Source organism: Gracilinanus agilis, chromosome 1 (assembly GCF_016433145.1).
Source record: "Gracilinanus agilis isolate LMUSP501 chromosome 1, AgileGrace, whole genome shotgun sequence".
Taxonomy (NCBI): domain Eukaryota; kingdom Metazoa; phylum Chordata; class Mammalia; order Didelphimorphia; family Didelphidae; genus Gracilinanus; species Gracilinanus agilis.
The window spans coordinates 296,132,831-296,152,879 of NC_058130.1; the positions used below are offsets into that span (position 1 = coordinate 296,132,831).

Below are 20,049 nucleotides of genomic sequence, written 5' to 3' on the forward strand. Positions count from 1 at the left end.
TGCAGTTTCTGTCTATGTAACCATGGACAAATCTGAGTCTCAGATTTGCCATCTCTGAATTGGAGATAATATAATCTACCTCACAGGGAAGTATCTCAAATGAAATAATATATAAAGTTTTTCCTATATTTTAAAGTGTTATGCCAATAAAGATTTTTATTATTATTTTGTAAATTAATAAATATTCCATCTACTCTTCAGCACTTCTATTTGTTTCCCTTATCCCTTAATATAATATCTACCCTATTAATACAGTATCCATCAAATTGACCCTGAACCATGTGGCTAAATAATGGTGTCAATTGGAGGTTTCCTCCCATAAACAACATGAAATTCTCATGTTTAGAAAGTAGAATGTAATATTTGTATTATTTCATATGTATACATACACATAATGGCTTCAGCATAAACCAAAGAGCCAGCAGCAAAACCTGACCTCCTTCCTATCTTACCCACCCCTTCCTTTATTTCCATAGTGACTTCCACTGGGAAAGGAGGCATGTCATGAATGTGCTACTGTGCTCCTTCCTACCCACAGATTAATGTCATTTCTAGTAGGAAGAAAGAATAGAGATAGAGATTACTTATGGGACTTCTTCCCTGTTGTTTTGAATACGTTTTATCTTTCTTCCTCTACCCAGATGTTATTATTAGTGTACCCTCCCCACATATTTTCCACCAAACTTTCCTGGGGATATCTCAGACTTTCAAAACCATAAAATTTAGACACTCTTCTTCAAACAGAAAGTTTCTGACTACTTGTAACTAGAACTTTTATTTCAAGAAATACAGGTGTTAAATAGGTTTTTAAGGAGTCTGTCACTGTTATCATTGTAAATCAGCCATCGGGAATATTAAACTGAATAAATACTATAGGTTAGGACAGTGATGGTGAATCTATGGAACAGGTACCAAAGATGGCACTCAGAGCACTCTCTGTGGGCACCTGACTGCCCTCCCTACCTCCTCTCCCCCCAGAGTTCATTATTAGAAAGGCAGAGGGACTTGGGCTGAGCTGCTCCCCTCTCCCTTTCCACCGTGTCTGAGAACATTTTTTTTACATTACCCACCCATTTACCCAGCAGCCCAGTGGGAGTACAAAAGGGGTAAGGTGGGTGGTTCACAAGTGGCAGGGCTGGAAGGGAGCAGAGCACTGGGACAACTCCCATCCCCCTCACTACACTTGCTAAGGACATTCCTCACGTCACCTGCCCCACCACCCAGCAGCCCAATGGGAGTACTTTCTCCTTCCCTTGTGTGGGTTAAGAGGAAGGGCACCTGGCACTTGATGTGAGTCTCTGGTGGGGGAGGGACACAGGCACTCTGTCGGGAGGATGGAGTGGAGAGGGACTGTTATGTAGAGATTGCAGCATGGAATCCCTGCAAAATACAGGGTCAGCCTAACCCAGAATTCCAGGGGACCACCCCTGGAGAACTTTGGGTGAGGGGACAGTTGAGAAGGGTTTGGACAATTGCTTTGTAGGGGTTGAGGTGTGCAGATCACTGATTACTGCTCCTGACTTGGGGGGTTCACCTGAGTGGCCATCGTGGTTTTTACTCAGGAGCTAGCCTGTTTAATAGGATTAATCCTTACCAACATCAATACAACAATTATTTAGTGATTTAGTGATTAGAAATATTCACTATTGGCAAGAGAGCCAGTTTAGCCAAGGGCTCTTCACCCCCTCCTGTGGGGGGGAAGGGCAGCTTCAATCTAACAGATCAGGGTCACCTTTTCCTTATCTAAACCCTTAATTACCCCCTCTAGCTTTTCCCTTTCCTTCTTAATATAAGCTTTACCTACAATATCTGTGCCTGGGAATTATTTGGGGATACTCACAGCTCATAGTTACCATCCTAGCTTGAATCCTCTCAGCTGCCAGTTTTATGAAGATCAAATACATCTCAGACCTCAACACTTAGACAACTAGCTTCTACTTATTCCTCTATCAGACCTGTGAGGAATATAAGTTAAAGAAAAGGGGAAACTGTTATGTAGAGATTGCAGCATGGAATCCCTGCAAAATACAGGGTCAGCCTCACCCAGAATTCCAGGGGACCCCCCCAAGTCAGGAGCAATAAGCAGTGATCTGCACTCCTCAACCCCCACAAAGCAACTGTCCAAACCCTTCTAAACTGTTCCCTCACCCAAAGTTCTCCGGGGGGGGGGGTCCCCTGGAATTCTGTGTGAGGCTGACCCTGTATTTTGCAGGGATTCCATGCTTCAATCTCTGCATAACAAGGACCCAGGACTCCATCTCCAAAAAGTTTGCCATCACTAAGTTAGGATATTCTTAATTTTAAGAAAATGAAAGAAATAGTCATCTTTTTGAAACATTTTTATTTTTCCATATCTTACCCATCAAGTAAATTAAAAGTATCATCAGTAAAATCAGACCTAGTTGCTAAGAATGAATTATTTTGGAAAACTCCATTATGCCCTTTAGACTATTATTGAAAAAATTACTTAAGCAGTAATATTTTTACATGGATTCACGGAATTCTAGAGCATACAAGGGCCTTAATAATAATCTAATTTTGTCTATTTTAGTTACAAGAAAACTGATATTCAGAGAGAAATGACTTACCCATAAACACAGTTTATGAGCAAGTTTGGGGCAGAAATGGCACTAGTTTAGAATGGAAATCCTTTTGCAACAAGCATAACATTCTGCACTAAAACTACTTCCTCAGAAATACAAAGGGAATTGTACTATTTCCAGTGGTGAATGGGTATGGAGGTTGGAGAAGATTTTTAAAATCCCCCATTTCAGTTCATTATTCACCTCCTGAAATCTTCTTTTACATTTCTATATATTTAATTCCTTTGCAGTTCCTATAAATTGTCTTCTCTGCTCATTTAAGTTACTTCATTAAGTTGACCCAGAAAGAGTTCTTTCCCACTTCCTTCACCTTCTGCTCTTCTTTATCCCCAAGCTTCTTCTCTTTCTAGCTACAAGGTTCAACAAAGCTTAGTGCATAATACTCCTTCCCTGTGTAATCCTAGTCATGGCTGCAAAAAAGTTTTGATGTTTCTCTCTGTGGCATTGGTGTCTAAGGCATTTTTAATACTAATCTTTTATTCCCTAGTTTCCCTCAGTCCCACTTGCAATGGTCGTGTGTTCCTTTCTCCCACTTGCAATGGTCGTGTGTTCCTTTCTTTTAACATTCACAATCTTTACCCACCCCCCTCCCTCTATACTTTGTTACTCTTCCAAAGTTCCTCCCAAAGCTTTTCCTTCCGTTCTCTATTCCAACCAGAATATCTTTCCAACTTGTGTTTCTTCATCATCTTTAATTGTTTGTGTGAGAATAGGTTGCTGCACAGTGGAAAGAGAAAGGTTATTCCACTCTTCTTAGGACCTTTTTTTAAATGCATCTCACTCAGGACTGAATATAATTTCCTGACTTTATAAGAATTTATTAGGCATGGTGTCTTGAGAATAGGGTGCTGCACAGTGGAAAGAGAAAGGTTATTCCACTCGTCTTAGGACCTCTTTTTAAAATGCATCTCTCAGGGCTGAGTACAATTTCCTGACTTTATAAGAATTTATTTGGCATGGTGTCTTATCATTTTAATCAAAATGGATTTAAAACACATGGGACCCATCCCTTGTCATTTTGAACACTTTTCACCTTTCTTTTCCACTCTAGTCTATCATTAGTGCATCCCTCCTCAATAATCTGAAGGAGGAAGAAATCTGCCTTTATATATCTACCAAGCTAAACTCCACAGAGAGTAGCTGTAATGAATGTAAAATAATAGTTAAATGCCTAAAAGTCCACAGGAGACCACAATCTAAAAAACAAGATAGCTAAAATAATAACCTCAGATGAAAATACACAAATGTTCAAATTTTAGGCAACAGGCAAGAGAGACAAGATGACTTAAAAATAAGAAGAAAGCATACTTGTGAAGAAATTCCAGGTCAGTGGTGGAAAGGATGGTAGAAAGCATTTAGATGAAGCTCAATAGAGAGAAATAAAAGCAAATTTGTTATCAGAGTATGTGACAGACTACATAGAAAGAAAAAGGAAACATAATAGGCATTGAGCCTGCTGAAAATGCATGATATAGTAGTAATAGGGGACCTTGGTTATTTAGCTATCTGTTAGAGCTTTCTGGCAAAAGCAGAACTACTGATGATATCTTGATTTTGTCTTACTGACAACTTCATCATTCAAATGATTGAAGAACCAAAAGAGAAAATTTCGTCTTGGATCTGATTTTCACTAAAGGGACAAACTAAAAATAATCAGAATCCTGGAGGGAAATGACTACTCCCTCTTGTAATCTGTGATAGAGAAAAGGAAATCCAAGCACAATCTGTCTAGATTTGGATGTGAGCATATTTCAGGATTCTAAGGAAGGTTGCATGGATACAATTCCATGAATTAAAATTCAACATCTGAAGTCAGTCCAGTAGTGATGAGAAACCCTCAAGAATGAAGTTCTTAAGGCTCAAAGGGAAATAATTCCATTTGAGAAGGAAAAGTGGGAGCTATCTCAAGAGATTGATGTAGATGTACATGGAATTGACTAACCAATTGAAGAATAAAAAGCAAGGGGAAAATAAAGGTAGTTAACAAAAGAGAACTATAAGAGCATAATATGATCCTTGAAAAATAGTATCAGGGATGCTTAATATCAGAATAACCTGAGACTGGCACAGAAAAACAAGGATAGCAAGATGCTTTTAAAGTTATGTTGGGGAAAAGTCAAGAATGGAGTCCCTGATTGAAGCATAAGGAATGATGATAATTACTAAGAATTTTGGCACAATTGCTCGATTCTCATTTTGCTTCTGTTTTATTTGCAAAAGAGAGTGATGGTTGCACTCTAAACAGAACAAAAATAACCAATAGGGAATAAATGCCCAATATAAGTAAGGAGATAGTAGAAGGGTACTTTGTTGTCCTTATTTAATTTAAGTTACCTGGTCCAGATGAATTATATCCTTGAGTCCTGATAGCTGAGTTACTGAAAGACCTTAGAAAATGGAGGTTGGGAGGAGGAAGTAACAGACAACTGGAAAAGCAAATGGCCCAATTTGCAAAAAAAAAAAAATAATTTAAAAGCTAGAAGCTAGTGAGCTTAATTTTCATTCTTAGAAAAAATCTAGTACTGATCATTAAAGAAATAGTGAGTAAGCATCTTACAAAAAGGAGTAGTAATTCCAAAGAGCTAGCATGGCTTTAGTGGGAACATTCATGCCAGACTAACCTTGTTTCCACTTTTGACAGGGGTACTACACTTATAGATTAGAGTAACACTATTGATATAATTTACCTGGTTATTAAACAAAGTATCTTATCAAGATCTATGGAATAGATTATAATATAATTAGATGGATTTGGAACTAGTCATAGACTCAAAGAATAGTTATTATTTGTTCAATGTCAAATGTTGCAAGAGTTATCCAGTGGAGAGCCCTAAGGATCTGTACTTGGCCCTTTATGTTTAATATTTTTATAAGTGATAAAAATGGCATAAATGGCACATATATGATATTTTGATATTACAAATCCAAGAAGGGAAAGCTAATATAATGGATGATAAAGTCAGGATACAAAATGAGCAGTGGGGTCAAATGAAAATAGAAATGAATCTCTCTGGACTGCATATGAACTTTAGAAAACCACAAATTAGCATTAGCTATATTGCATTATATTTTTATTTATTTAATTTAAAATTGCCCAATTATATTTTAATCTAGTTTAGGTTGTACTATGGAATTTTGCTGACTGCTTGCAAGTTTGATACTCTGGACTCAGAGCACTAGGCTGACTAAGTAATTCAGTAAGGAGAAATATATATTTACATGTAGATTCAAAAATATTTGTTTCACAAGTGCAAGATGAAGAAGGCATGGTTAGAAACTTGTAAAGAAAAAAGATCTAAGAGTCTGAGTGGATTGCAAATTCAATATATGTCAGCAATATTATGTAGCAGGCATGAAAGTTAATGAAAATTTTAGCTATTTTAAGCAAGGCATAACTTTCAGGTCTAAGAAGGCCTTGAATAGACCTTATCTAGAGTATTATATTCATTTCTGAATGAAATAGTTTAGGAAGGACATTGATAAGCTGGAAAAGTATCTAGAGAGGGCATCTAGGATGGCAAAGAACCTTAAATTACAAATCATATGAAATCAGTCAAAGGAATACTTGATGCTTAAACTGGAGAGAATATTAAGGGGAAGAGGAGGATTGATAGCCATGTTTGTGATGTGTTTGCAATGTACAGTATTTGAAGAGTTATGTGACAAAGGTATTTAAAGTGTACTTTTGGAGGGGGCTAAAAGCAGTTCTAGAAGCATTAGGCAGAAGTTACAGAGAAGCAATTTAGTTGTAAATGTCAGGAAAAATTTGAGATATCAAAAAGTGGAATATACTGCTTCAGGAAGTAGTAGCATCCTCTTCATTGGATGTCTTGAAGCAGAGGCTGGAGAGCAACTTGTCAGGTATATTGTAGTGGATATTCCTTTTTCAGAACGGCCACAAAGGTCATTTCCACACTCTAAAATTTTCTGATTCTGAGCTGTTGAACTCACTTGACACTGAGAAATAGAATTCTTTACTCAGCATGTCTAAAACAGAACTCTTATCTTTTCCATCAGACTCATTCCTTTCCCCATTCTTCTCTATACTGTAGAAGATACTGTCATTGTCCCAGTTGCCCAGATTCAAACTGTGGGGGTCATCCTCCCATGATTGGTATATAATAGGTACTTAATCAGTATTTATTAATCAGTTACTAAATTAGCTATTGTTGCCTTTGTTTGGTTGCTTTAACAATAATACAGAGATTAATTGCTGAATAAATAAATGAAAAAGCATCTTAAGTGCCAACTATATGCTAGGCACTGCATTGGAGACATCCCAAGGAGTTATATTCTAATGGAAGAGACTAAATATATTGGGAAGTGTTGACCCAGGAGGCCACTGTTCTTGACTTATAACATGGCACTACTGATTTCATTGAGGTTCTGTCTGAAGGTGGGTAGGATAGAGGAAAACATAATACTTGCAGAAAATTGCTCTATATCACTTCCCATACTTTTGTCTTTGAATTCCCAGCACCTAGTACAGGTACTTTGCATATTCGTGAAAAGCTAGTGATTTCTCACAGTACACTCCTTCCACCAAATACAACCAATTGACTTCATGGCTAAGTTTCAGAGAATTGCCCGAGTCAGTAGAAGTTAAATGATTTATGCCTAGCTGGTAAATATCAAAGGCACAATTTAAATCTATGTTTTCATGATTCTAAATCCTATACTCTATATACTTTGCTATGAGACCTGTCTGCACATAGTAAGCAGTTTATTAATGTTTGTTACACCAAATTCTCCAGTAATATTTTCAAAAGTTATGCTTTTTTATGACTAGTAAGAAAAGCTCTTTTAATTTGGAAGCTTCACAGATGTTATAGCCACTTTGTTACTAGAAAAAATGAATATTCTAATGTTATTTTAAAATTACTTTTAAATTCAACAATAAATAGAAGGATTTTTAGTCCCATGGATCCAAAACATAATTCATCTTTTCCCTCAACTCATTCTCTACCCAAACTTTTTTCCTAAATGATTATATCGTATTTTCTTATTATAACTAAAAAATTTAAGTATTCTGGTCTGTCTGTAAAAGTATCAGATTCTGCAAGTATTCTAATGAACAAACTAATATATTTGTGTGTGCACAAATATATATTTTAAACAAATATTTTTGCCTAGATGGAAAGCTTTATAATCTCTGATTTTAAAAACATCTACATAGTAAGAAATAGGTTATTTGATATCACTATCATTTTTTCAGTACATGCAGAGAATTATAGCATTTTAGAGCTAAAAGGAAGCCATAGAGGTCAACTGGAACAGTGGACAGAGTTCTGATCTTGGGGTTAGAAATACCTGAGCTCAAATACTGTCTCAGCCACTTATTAGTTGAGCTGTTTGTGGCACTGGTCAAGAGGAGATATACATTGTTATGTGCTATACACAGGATTAGACACCGTTTATGTAGTAGTGGTCAACTTGGGCAATTAGTTGAAAAACCATAATGAAAAGCTAAATCCAACATGTTTATATTAGGCACTAAATCAAGAAAAGCCATGAAATGATAGATTAGATTACTTTCCTTCTCATCTAATGTTCACAGACACATCCTAATGAATCCAGTTGGTCCAAAAGAGTTCAATTGCATGCCATTTGCATTGTGTACTAATTTTAACCTGTCTTTGGAATTTACTTGCCTTCTTTATGTGCTTTTATACTCTGCCTGCCAAAGTCACAGGAAGATAATAGGCCATGTCATACGTTACATAAAAGTTTCAAAAATATTGCTAGTGATCTCTCATTTAACCCCTGTTTGAGTGTGCCAGGATTCAGGAATTCATAGACTTTATTTGTCTGACTGTGAAAATGAAGTATGGATTATGTGGGAGAATTTAAAAATTGCACTTTTTCTAAGACATCTGGGATTGTTGACATTTTAAGCAATCACATGTATTCAGGCATATGTTCTATTAGAAGCAACTAGTTGCTTGATAAATACTATTTGATTTGATCCATTAGAGTGTATCTTATTTTGTAATTCATGCATAAGAACCTGAAAAAAATTAAAATTGATCCAATAATTCTCATCAGGTTCTCATTTTTTCTTATGCTATAGATGTCCTTTGCATCAAGGTCACACTTTACAAAGGCATTAAAAAATGCCAGGGAGTATGGGCCCTCCATGATATTGCCTTAATAGGCTCGACTTGACACTTTGACAAAATAACTGACATTGTGACTCTGACCAACTTTTTAAAATACCTCATTGTTTTCAACAATTTTCTGTGATTACATTGTAGAGAAGATGGCAGCTTGTGTTGAAAGAAGGAGTTTCTTGCCACCATTGAAGTTGTAGCACCAGTCCTGATTTCTCCCTTTGTTGAGTACATTATGTTTTATTGAACTCTTCACAGTAAATATTGGAAATAGGAAGCCCTACTATTTTGATTCCCATTTTCTGGAGGGAAGACTCTAGGACTCACAAGATTGAGTTGCTCAAGGTCAAACACCTATTAAAAGACAGATCTAGGACTTACACTGAGGTCTTTTGCCTTCTAGTTCACAAATGCTTCATTGCTCAGTCCATCGTTGTTCCTTACTTAGAAACTCCTGTGGGAGGTAGTGTGGTGCATTTGACAGGAGTGCAGATACTGGACAGATATTGAATCCTAGTTCCATCCTAGTGGCATAAAACACCTTAGGTTGGTTAATTTGCTTTGTCTGGGGATCAATTTTGAAATTTATAAAATGAATTTTCTCCTTTAAATGAGAATCTATTATCTTATTATGAAATAAAAGGTGTAAGGGAGGAGGGCAGAGGAGAAATAAAATAACTTAAATTCCTGATGTTAGACTATTTGGCAGAATGTCATGATAAAATCAAAGAGGCTTTGCTTGGATTCAGAGAGTGGGGTGGGGAAGCTGACTTGCTAGATGGTATATTTATTATTACCAGGCTACCCCTATCCACAGAGTACAACTATAGTATGTGTAGTCATTACATAAATAAGCACATGTAGCACTATCCCCTATTGTCAATAAAGCTAAGTAAATTTCATGTACCTTTATGGGATCCTACTCTCAAGTATACAAAGAAGAAGAGCAAGCAACACATATTTTTATAGATGATGGGAGAATGAAGTCTATTGACCCTGTCATACACCTGAAAGCAAAACTAACCCAAGCATCTGTCAGCAGCTAGAGCCCTTTTGGACTTAAGTAGGTATTTCTCAAACCACTTCACTTTGATTGTCAGTATCTTGTGGCTTCCAAAAATCCAATGGAACTGTTTGAATTTTACCGCAGCATGTTTGCAGGGCTATGATTAGCTATTCTGTTAAATACCAATTTAATGAATTTTTAAGATAAATAATAGTAGAGATTTAGGAGGATTCCAGAGTACTTGACAACACTCTGCATATCCCCCCTTCATCCTTCTCTCTTCCCATTCTTCCCCTGCTTTCTCACTCCCACCTTTTTAACCCCCTTTCTTATCCTAGACTAAATACTAGAAGTTGGACATGAAAAGTTAAAGTGAAGGGAAGCTAAAATGATTAAATTTATGTTGTTACTTCCTTATGAAAAACAAAAGATTCAAGTTCTTCATGCAAGAAAGATAAAGAATGAGAGAGAGGGAACATTCAAAAATCATATTTGATATTGGATAAGATGAACCAAAGGAACCAAATTAATTAATGAAACCCAAAGCAAAAGACAGCCCCCCCAAGCTTTTACTGGGTTGAGATAAAAAGGACCCCCTATTTCACACAGCAAATAATAAATTATGTAGCTTTCCCTGTTCTACAGGTTTGTTTGTTTTGAACCACATTTGTATTTTCATTGTCATAAAGAACTCCAGGTGAGGAAGCCCCTTCTACCAAAGTGGTTCCACAATTGTTCTGCAATTTAGTCTTAAGAGAGTTGCCTGGGGCACTGAGAGGTTAATTGCCTCACCATGCTTGGGGAGCCATTATATGTCAGAGGCAGCACTTGAATCCCAGCCTTCCTGTCTCCAAGGCTAGCTTGCTGTCTCTCCAATCTATGCTGCCTCTCAATGTTTATAGGGCAAAAATTAAGATGTTTCAAAAAGGTAAATTAATGAATCATCATAGCATTGTAGGAAAACTTAGAGATTCAGGTCACATTTAACCTTTTGAAGTTAATATCGCGGACATCTACTATGTCCTCATCTGGTGTCACTGTAAGAGACTGAACATCATGGGGAAATAAATGGACCATTGGTCTGATACAACATGACAATTCCTGTGTTGCCTGGTTTAACTTTCACTGACATTCAATGAATCTGCTGAAGAGACCCACATTTAACCCCAAGCATCTGAAAAGCAGCTAAAGCTACAAAGAAGCCAGTTTTAATTGAAATCTTCAATATTAAAACAGAGCATTCTAGGTATATAAAAAAAGTACATATTAAATAATTAATTGCCATAAAACTCCCATTTCCAAAATTAAGCCTTATATGAATCATCAATCAGAAAGAGCTTCAAAAGTCAGAAGCAATCTCTTAAAATCGCTTTAAAGCAGAGGTTGAGAGGAAGTTTAACCATCTTAATTTTGTTTAGAGGAGTGGTTCCCAAACTTTCTTGGCCTACCGCCCCCTTTCCAGAAAAAATATTACTTAGCACCCCTGTCACATACTATCACTGCCTCCTTACAGTTATTCACCGCCCTCAAAGGCACCTGTGGCCATCACCTGGATAGCTGTAGCACCCACCAGGGGGCAGTGGCACCCACTTTGGGAATAACTGATTTAGAGGAACATAAAGGAGAAATGCTGATAATTTATATTCTAAACTTCAGCCAGAGAGAGTTTAGCATTATTATTTTGACTAGTTTTCTAATTTAATTGGAATAGGGAACTCTGGGTGAAAAATTCCCTAGGTAACTGCAGATTGCAACTTTATGGTCTTAGAGAATTGCCTGACTGGAATAGAGAGGTTTATCTACTTGCCTAGGGTCAAATAGCCAAAAGATGTGTCCTAGGCAGGACTTAAACCCTTATTTTTCTGGTCTAGCTCTCTATCTACTATACTAGAGGTGTAGAAATATCCCTGTTCTCTAAGCAGATTAAATTATAATTAGGAGATAGTTAACAAAATAAATAAAAATACAATAGAACATAGATGAATGTTAACCTGTAGTTTTGTTTTGTTTTTTTAAATCAGCATGTGCTAGTTATCCTTATTTAGTTTTGCCCATCCCCTCCCCCAATACCCCCTCCTCTCCCTGAATTCTATACCATGCTGCCTTTCTCAGAAATTAAAGTAATTGAATCTTGGATTTAGAGTATTTTGTCATGTAAATAATGTTATAGTTAAGGACTAATCACAACAGAGCTGGTGGCCACCAACATATTGAGGTTCACTGTGTGTTTTATATGTTTCATTTTAGGATGTGATTGTTTTTAATCTTTAATTTTTCAAATCTGGAAATTCATCCAGGCATTCAACAGGCCTTCAAGATTAATATTGCAAAGGCTTTAAAAGAGGCAGTTGGACAGCTACCTTTTCCCACTGATAAGCCAAAGTTGCTACTTCTTTTCCCAAGGAACTAGTTGTTTTATATTAGGATTTTGTACTTAGGGAGGAACATATAAAAATATTCAAAGGCTCATGTACAAGGTGCGCATGGCTAAAGGTGAGATAGAGCACTTTATACATGGTAACAATTGGACTATTTTTCTTCTGCTCTTTTTTATACTGCTGAAAAAAACAATTTTCTGTGCCTTTTCTTTGTTGTAAATAATGAGTGATTGTAGAAACATGAAAGTCAATGATGGCACAAGGTTCATTACCCTACTTTGTGGAGGGTAGTGTATTCTGTTAGCAGCAGGCCACTGGAAGAGAGTTATTAAGGATGTGAAATCTCATTGGAATGTATGCTTTCTATTTGAACAGATGACACCGTACATGAGTCAGCCGAGCCATCCCGTGGTGAGAACGCGGCACAAACACCAAGGATACCCAGTCGGCTTTTGGCAATCCTACTGTTTCTCCTGGCGATGAGTTTGACATTATAGCACACTTTACTCCAGTAACCTGTCACAGAAAACATCAGGATCTTGGAACATCAGAGATCCACCTAACTGCTCATCCTAAGAAAGGGACTTTTTATTGGTTTTTGCAGATGTCAGATTTCTTTTTATTTTTTTTCCCTTTCAGCCTGAACTATAAGCAACAACTTGGGAGGCATAACTAGTGTCTGCCCCCCATTCCCCTTTGTCCGTGGTTTTTCTTGCCCTTTCCAAATTAAATGGACTCCAGATGAAAAAGCCAAATGGTTATAATGACACCAGTTATTCTTATGCTCCTGTGCATTCTCTTCAAAGGACTCACCTCTGTTAGCTTACAGCAGCATCAGTATGTGGACAAGGAAGAATAGTGGCAGATGCAGTCAGTGAAGGAAAACCCCGGGAGGATTTTACTCTCCTATACAATATTTATGCCTTCTCATTCAGTACTGTAAGATGATCGTGCAGGACATCTTGTCACCATGTCAGGACTGGAGGGGAGATATTAAGAATAGATATAATGTAACATCATTTCCTCTAGGAGTTCCTAAATTAGCAGGCTTCTAAAAGGTAAAGACACTGGTTTTCTTTAATAAAAAAAAAAGAAAAAAAGAAGAAAAAAGACTGTCCTAAGAAATCCTGACAGTAAGACTTGTGCTCTATTGCAGAAGCTTTATTTTGAAAGAAGGTTACATGTAGAGATATTAACACAAAGCAAGCGTGGTACCATAGATAGCAGTACACTGGGGGTATGTATGTGAGTGCCTCTAATTATTTTTTTTTTAACTGGGAAGCGCATACCAGATTTTTTTTTCTTTGAAAATAGATCACCATGGTGCTACAATGTTTCTGTTTATTTGTTTTACAAACACAAAGAGGCATTTTTATGAATAAAGTGACCTTCCCCAGGGCTGACAAGCCAGGGTTGATGAGTGGATAGAGTATATAGCCTGGCATATCCCTCTGGGTAATGATAATGTACCAAGGAAAGAACATCACTGGCCAGAGGACATGTGATTCTGGAACGCTGGTTCTCCAGTGGTTTATTGCCTTCCCCTGACTCTCTCCTTTTAACCACTCCCCCCAAGGTCCTACCTTAAAATTCACTCCTTGCTATACTTTCCACCACTACCACAGGGGAAATGAAATGAAACCCCTGCCACCAGGAGAGTCGGTCAACATTGATTGGGTGGGCAAAAGGGAAAACTGGAATAAAAATTAAATTGTTGCTTTTATATTCTTTCCCTTTCAGATACAACTTAAAGAGTGGGGGGAAACGTGTTTATCCACAGGAGATTAACTAGATGGGGTCCCAAAGACTTTAACAAAATATTTTTTTAAAGATCCACTAGAATAGAAAATACATTATTTAGATATACTTTATGCTGAGAGTGAGTATATATGCTTGTCCTATTTAAACTTGTGAAAGATGTGGTATCCCTTGATACATTTAGAAATGTGGGGAAATATCTTGTTTCTTGAAAAAAAGCAGGATGACCCTGTTGAAAGAATCTTAGCATGGCCAACATGGAATTTACAAATTGATCACCAGGAAATGCAAGCCTTGCATTTGGGGTTTTTATTGGCCAGGCTGCCATGAACTGTGAACTCCAAAGCATAGTCAGGGAAATGTGTCAGACCAATGGAAAAAAAAATCTAGACCTTTTTTTTTTTTTTTTTTTGTTATTGCAAGACATGTTGGTTGAAACCAAGCCTTTCAAAAACAAAAACAAAATCATGAACAAAACACAAAAACTGTAATGAACATGTCAAATGTGAAAAATGGAACACATTCCAATGAAAAGGATTTTTATATATTAGTTTTTAAAAATGCTTATGTAAAAAACTTGGTGATGTTAATGGACAGAATTTATAAATGAGAATAAAGTTCTTAGATTTTTGGGAAGTCCTCGATTTGAAAAACATGAATGAAAGGCAACCATGGATTTCTGGCACACAGGAGAGTTGTACACATGTTCAAATATAATTTAGGCTCACCTAATGTTATTCAGAGTATATATAAAATTGATGCAGGGGCTGTCTTTATACAGGATAAGTTGAGTGGGGCTATCAGACACAGATATAATCAACCCGTTTTTTTAGAACTTCAGCCAATACTCAACAGAGAGCCACAGTCTAATGTCGATTTCAGTCACCATAACACTGAAATAAGAGTTCACATCATTCAGTAATTTTTTTTGGCTCTTTATGGTTATGCTTTCAGTAATATTTTTTTGTGGACTGTAGGCCAATAGGGTTGGGGTAGGGGTGAGGGGAATGACACCTTCTAAATGGATCAATAGTCAGAAACAAAATAATGCTGCATGTTTCATATCCATGACTAAAGAATGGCCCCATAATGATTGCAGTTAGTTGTAATTACATTAACAGTGATAATTTCGCTTTAGAAATGGTGACTTTTGTGGTTTTCTAGCATTTGTCTCTAACAGATAATGAAATAATGTACTCATGGCCCTCTCTACCATCGTCAGGGATTTTCTTTTAACTAATGTTATTCACAGTGAAATTAGACCCCTTTGCTTCACCATAGTGCCACTGCTAATTAAGTGAAAAATAGCAAGACTATTAATGCCAGTAGACTGAGTGCTACACCTCCTATAAATAGCATAATTGTGGGTAATGCAGTTACCAGTTATCTTGGATACTTGATGGCATCAGGCAATCTCAGTCACCTCAAGAAAGTACTGGTGGCCTTTATATGTGTTGTTACAACCCTCTGGAAGCTTTGGAGGATCTCAGTGCAACTTTTGAGCAGCTTTGTGTTTAAAACAAAACAAGCAGAACTATAAGCCTGAGGGGCGGCTTTGGCTGTCCCTGGGCTGGGACAGCCAACCCCAGTGACCTGCACTCCTGGGTTGCCAAGGGCTTTGCAACATGAAGCAGGGAAATAAGGATCAGTCTGTTTAGTGGATACTGTGTATCCTTTCAATAGACAAGGTAACATTTCGTGTTAGTTTAGAATATTGTTTTGTACTGTACTTTCTTGGATGGCAAAGGAAAGACAAGTAAAACATTAAAAAAAACTACGTTCTTTAAATTCTGTATTATTAGCAATCTCTGTTGTATATAGTGTTTGATAATAAAGTATTAATTTGATTCTTATGTCTTTTGTAAGTGAGAACAATAGACTTTCAGGATATTAAACATGCATTGATTATTAGACAGAGCTTTGAAACATCAGGTGTTACATGGTTGAGAACTGAGTCCCCAAGTGGCCATGACACTCTAAGAGCCAGGACTCATCTGCGAATAGCACTCATCCAATCTTGACTTCACAATGTCAGGACCCAGAACAACATGACTTTTGATGATCAATGTTTTGTCCTCATTGTTTAAGGGTTTAACGTTGGAGCCCTGTGTGGTGTGTTTTTCCAGCATGTTGGTTATAAGAGGCTGAGAGATTTAGGAATGGTTCTGCACTTCAGTTTGGTCTGGTTTTCCGTTTGTTTGTCTTCATGGACTGTCTCTCCCCACCCCCTTCCTCAAGAGTCCTGCCAGCATCACATGTGGCATATGCATGGATTTGAATCAAAACTGACAGTTTTGGGAGGGGCCAGGATATGTTATTCTCCCCTTCTTATTTCGAAAAAGAAAAAGTAGCATCAGTGGATTTTCAGAGACAATTGTGTTTTCCCCATTGCCTTAATAGCAGCCATGGTGGTTCTACTAACTTTAAAAAAAAATCAGATTTTAGCTCCGACTGTCTATTCATTGCACTCAAAGTTGTGGTCACTAGCTTCACTTTTAAACACCACCACCTCCACCACCACCCCCTTTGCACTTACTGATATTTTTTTCCTTCTCCCTGCCTTCCACTTTTTCCTTGAGTTGGGAATGGGCAGGTCTGTTTCTAGTTTGGCATCACTGAGTTTTTCCCATGCATTCTGCCCTGAGCTTCTCAGATATGAGACAAATCTCCCTACAATAAACTTGCTGCCATTGTCTGTACAGTTTAATACATGCTGGCATGTTGGAGGTTACCCATGAGTCTGCAAAATCCGCTTTCCATGCTTACTCTTGACACCCCATTGAAGCCACTCATTGTGTGTTCATCTGGGTATGAAAGTCCAGCTCAGTGTGGTCCTGTGCTTGTACTGCCCTGCTTTGCAGTTTCTTTGCACTTATTTGAGTGCTGTTTTGAAATGCTTACATTATATGAACTTTAAAAAAATGTAAAAAAAAAAAAAAAAGAAAAACACAAACAAACCCATATGATCTGTATTTGTATATACACGTGTCCGTACAAGTATACCTAAATAAAAATTAAAGGTTTTCTTCATTTTAATTGGAGCCCTCCTTCTACTTCTTTGTTCCTTGAATGATGCCTTATTTCAGGGACTACTTGTCCTTTGCTCATTTAAAAAAAAACCCTGTGGGAAGAAAAGATAATTCAAAATCTATGTGGGAATTCTGGGAAGCTGAAAGACTGCAGAGTTAAAAATGACCAAATATCTAGCTGAATTTTGACTTTTGGTAGTATGGTTAGGGTTCAAGCCTTGTCAACAAATTCATGAACCCTTAAAATAGGCTGTGTGGCTAGTACTACACCCCCTAGAGAAAGGTAGTTAAATATGTTCTTTCTTTACTTAAAATTATTTTTGTCCTTTGAATTCAGCCCTGAAAAAAAATTAATGAACCACGGAACCCAGTAGGCATGAGGGGAACCTTGTTGGTGCCTTCTATAATAAGATCACACCTCTCCTCAAAATGGACATCTGTGCCATTGTGTGACTTTAGCCAAGTCACCTAGTTTATATGGGTCTCTTTGTAAAATTATTCTTTCTCCATGATTCTTTGAATTCTCCTGAATGGCAATGCAAAAGCAATTTTACATTTGAGTGACTTGAGTGTACAGTTGTCCTCAATAGAGGCCCTCTTTTAAGTTTCTGTTCAAGTTGGCAAAACAACCTAAAAATTTCAGTTATGAGAGGGAAAACACCAAAAATGTTGAATATAATAGACACCTAATGCATTTCAAGACTTGGCTTTAATTATACCATGTTAACATTAAACTCATTGAAAGCATTTTATTATACTTAATTATTTGACAGGGAAGCAAATCCTGATTATAATTCACTATAACCTCTTTTGCTAATGAGGAGAGACAGCTCTGTGGAAAGAGGAGCAATTCACACGATCGTGGTTTATCTTGAAATAGTGTATTGGCCTGTATATGTGATATTTTCAAACCAGGGCAGCATTACATCATCATCATCATCATTATCATCCAAAGCACTTATTGAGTTCCTGTCTGTGTGTGTGGCACTATTGTGAGGTGTGCACAGTGATGAAAATACACACAAGCTTGGCTCTACCCAAAGAACTTGCAGCACAATCTAGATAATATTGGTAGGAAAAGCACTGTAATAACTAGACTAATATAAACGTTGAACAAATAGACAAATCAAGTAAAACATTTGTGTTTCTTTAAGCAATGGGATAAATGCAAATGTAATTTTTTTTTGGCAAAGAAGTGAAGCCTGAAGATCTTGGGAGCTGCTTACTTAGAGGTAGCAGAATTGACTGGAAAAACACACACACACACACACACACACACACACACACACAGCTTTTCCATATAGTCAAGAGGAAGAATGGTTTCAAAAATTGCTTGAAAAGGAGGGTGCCTAGTTAGCTGGTTAGTTAGAAGTCTTTGCCTTTGGGAGAGGGAATAATTAAATGAAGGGGACGTGAAGCAGACTTTCCTAGAACAGAAGATGATGGGTCAGGAAAGTAAGAAGACATTATGGAAACAGAATAGTCCAATAAAACCTATAAAGAGGTTTGAAGCAGTAATAACTAAGGAACTTGGTTGTTTTCTTTAATATAATAAAAATCATCATAGTGTTCTTACAGGACATGAGAGATGGTGAATGGTTTATGTGAATCCAGTGAAAGTGGACATACTAGATCTGGAGAATGAGAAAGGTATTACAAAAACTAAATGAGATGTGACTAGGGCATCTGTTGAAGATGAATAAATTCCTGAACAAGGAAGAAGCAGAGCAGGGAGATGAGTGGTAATTTTTATAATAGAAAGAGCCACATTGGCCAGAGTTATGGAAACAATGTATTTTGATTTTGTAATTAGGCACTTGAGAAGTTCAATGAAAAAAGTTCCAAAGAAAAAAAGTGTTTCATTCTAGAAGGTCTGTATCTAAAAACTTGGCTAAACTAGCTATAGAAAGAAATGATAAATTCATCCTTTGAAAATCAAGAATGGTGACACACTCTTGAAGGTAATTATTAAAAGCCAATTATGACAATACTCCTAGATTTTTGGTTCAATATTGAACCCAGTAATGGTGCTGGATCAGTAGTTCTTAAATCAGTTCATAATAGTGCCCAAGTTTGAAAAGTGTGTATAGATTCTGATTAATGAAAAACCCCACAACCAGTGTAAATTTGTATGTTAGTCATATATAGATGGCTATTGAATCTATAAGAATAAATTATCTTGTTCAGAGAGCTGGTGCAGAAGGAAAATTATGAGACCAGTAAACTTATGTTATTCAATATCTTTTGATATAAAGATCCTTTCAATAAATTTCCTTCATTATCTCTCTCGTCTCTCAAAATATACATACACAACACATTCAAAAACATATACATGCTCATTTTTTAAGTCAAAGTGGCTTATTCTTTAATCAGGAATTTTGATCAGTAGTCAAAGTTGGGACAATGAAACTTTTTCAGAGCTTCTTAGTTGAACTAAGAGAATTGAAAAGCCAAAGTATGATAGAAGTAGAAAGGAACTGAATTTTAGGTAAAAGCTCTGCCTTAATAATGCCGTTTCAGAAGAATTTGGTGTAGTTCATCCCTCTCGGTCAATAATGCAGTTTTAAATATCCTTTTTTTGCATGGGGATGACTGTTAAAGCAAGTGTATGACATTATTATGCTTATCAATCTCTACCAGAAAATAAAAACTTCAAAAGTAATTGCAATAGAAAATATGGAAGAAGACATATGGCATGTTGTTTTGCTCATGAGAAAGATACTCCCTTGGATGATAAATATAATTAGAACTATGTTGTGGGACTAGCAGTAGATTTGGAGTCAGAGGACATTGGTTTGAATCATGGATCTAGTACCTAATCTCTGTGTGACTAGGGGCCTTGATTTCCTTTTCTATAAAATGAGAGACTTGCACTAGATGATTTTCGAAGGTCTCTCAGCTTGGAATTTATGATCCTTTGAGATCTAGGCTGTCAGAAAAGGTTTCTTCCCATCATAACAGTCAAACATGACATTAAAAGGATAGAAAGTGCATGGTCCACACATATCTTTGAAAGGATCTGCTACTTTGGTCCACCTTCCTTTTAACCTAGAGTATTTATGGACTCCATACTTGCTCAGTAATTTGTGTTTCCCTCTAGTCATTATAGAAGTCTATTCTTTCTGTATAATGTCTGAACTGGGGGGAGTACAAAAAGGCTTGTAC

At 36.9% G+C, this 20,049-nt stretch overlaps 1 protein-coding gene across 1 annotated transcript in view; it reads left to right on the forward strand.

The window, feature by feature from the left end:
• EFNA5 (ephrin A5) overlaps positions 1 to 12,594 on the forward strand; it is a 340,811-nt gene extending 328,217 nt beyond the window's left edge. Inside the window, exon 5 of the mRNA XM_044662522.1 lies at positions 12,473 to 12,594. Coding sequence (XP_044518457.1) covers positions 12,473 to 12,594 — 122 coding nt within the window. The remainder of the gene's footprint in view (positions 1 to 12,472) is intronic.
• Positions 12,595 to 20,049: the final 7,455 nt, after the last annotated feature.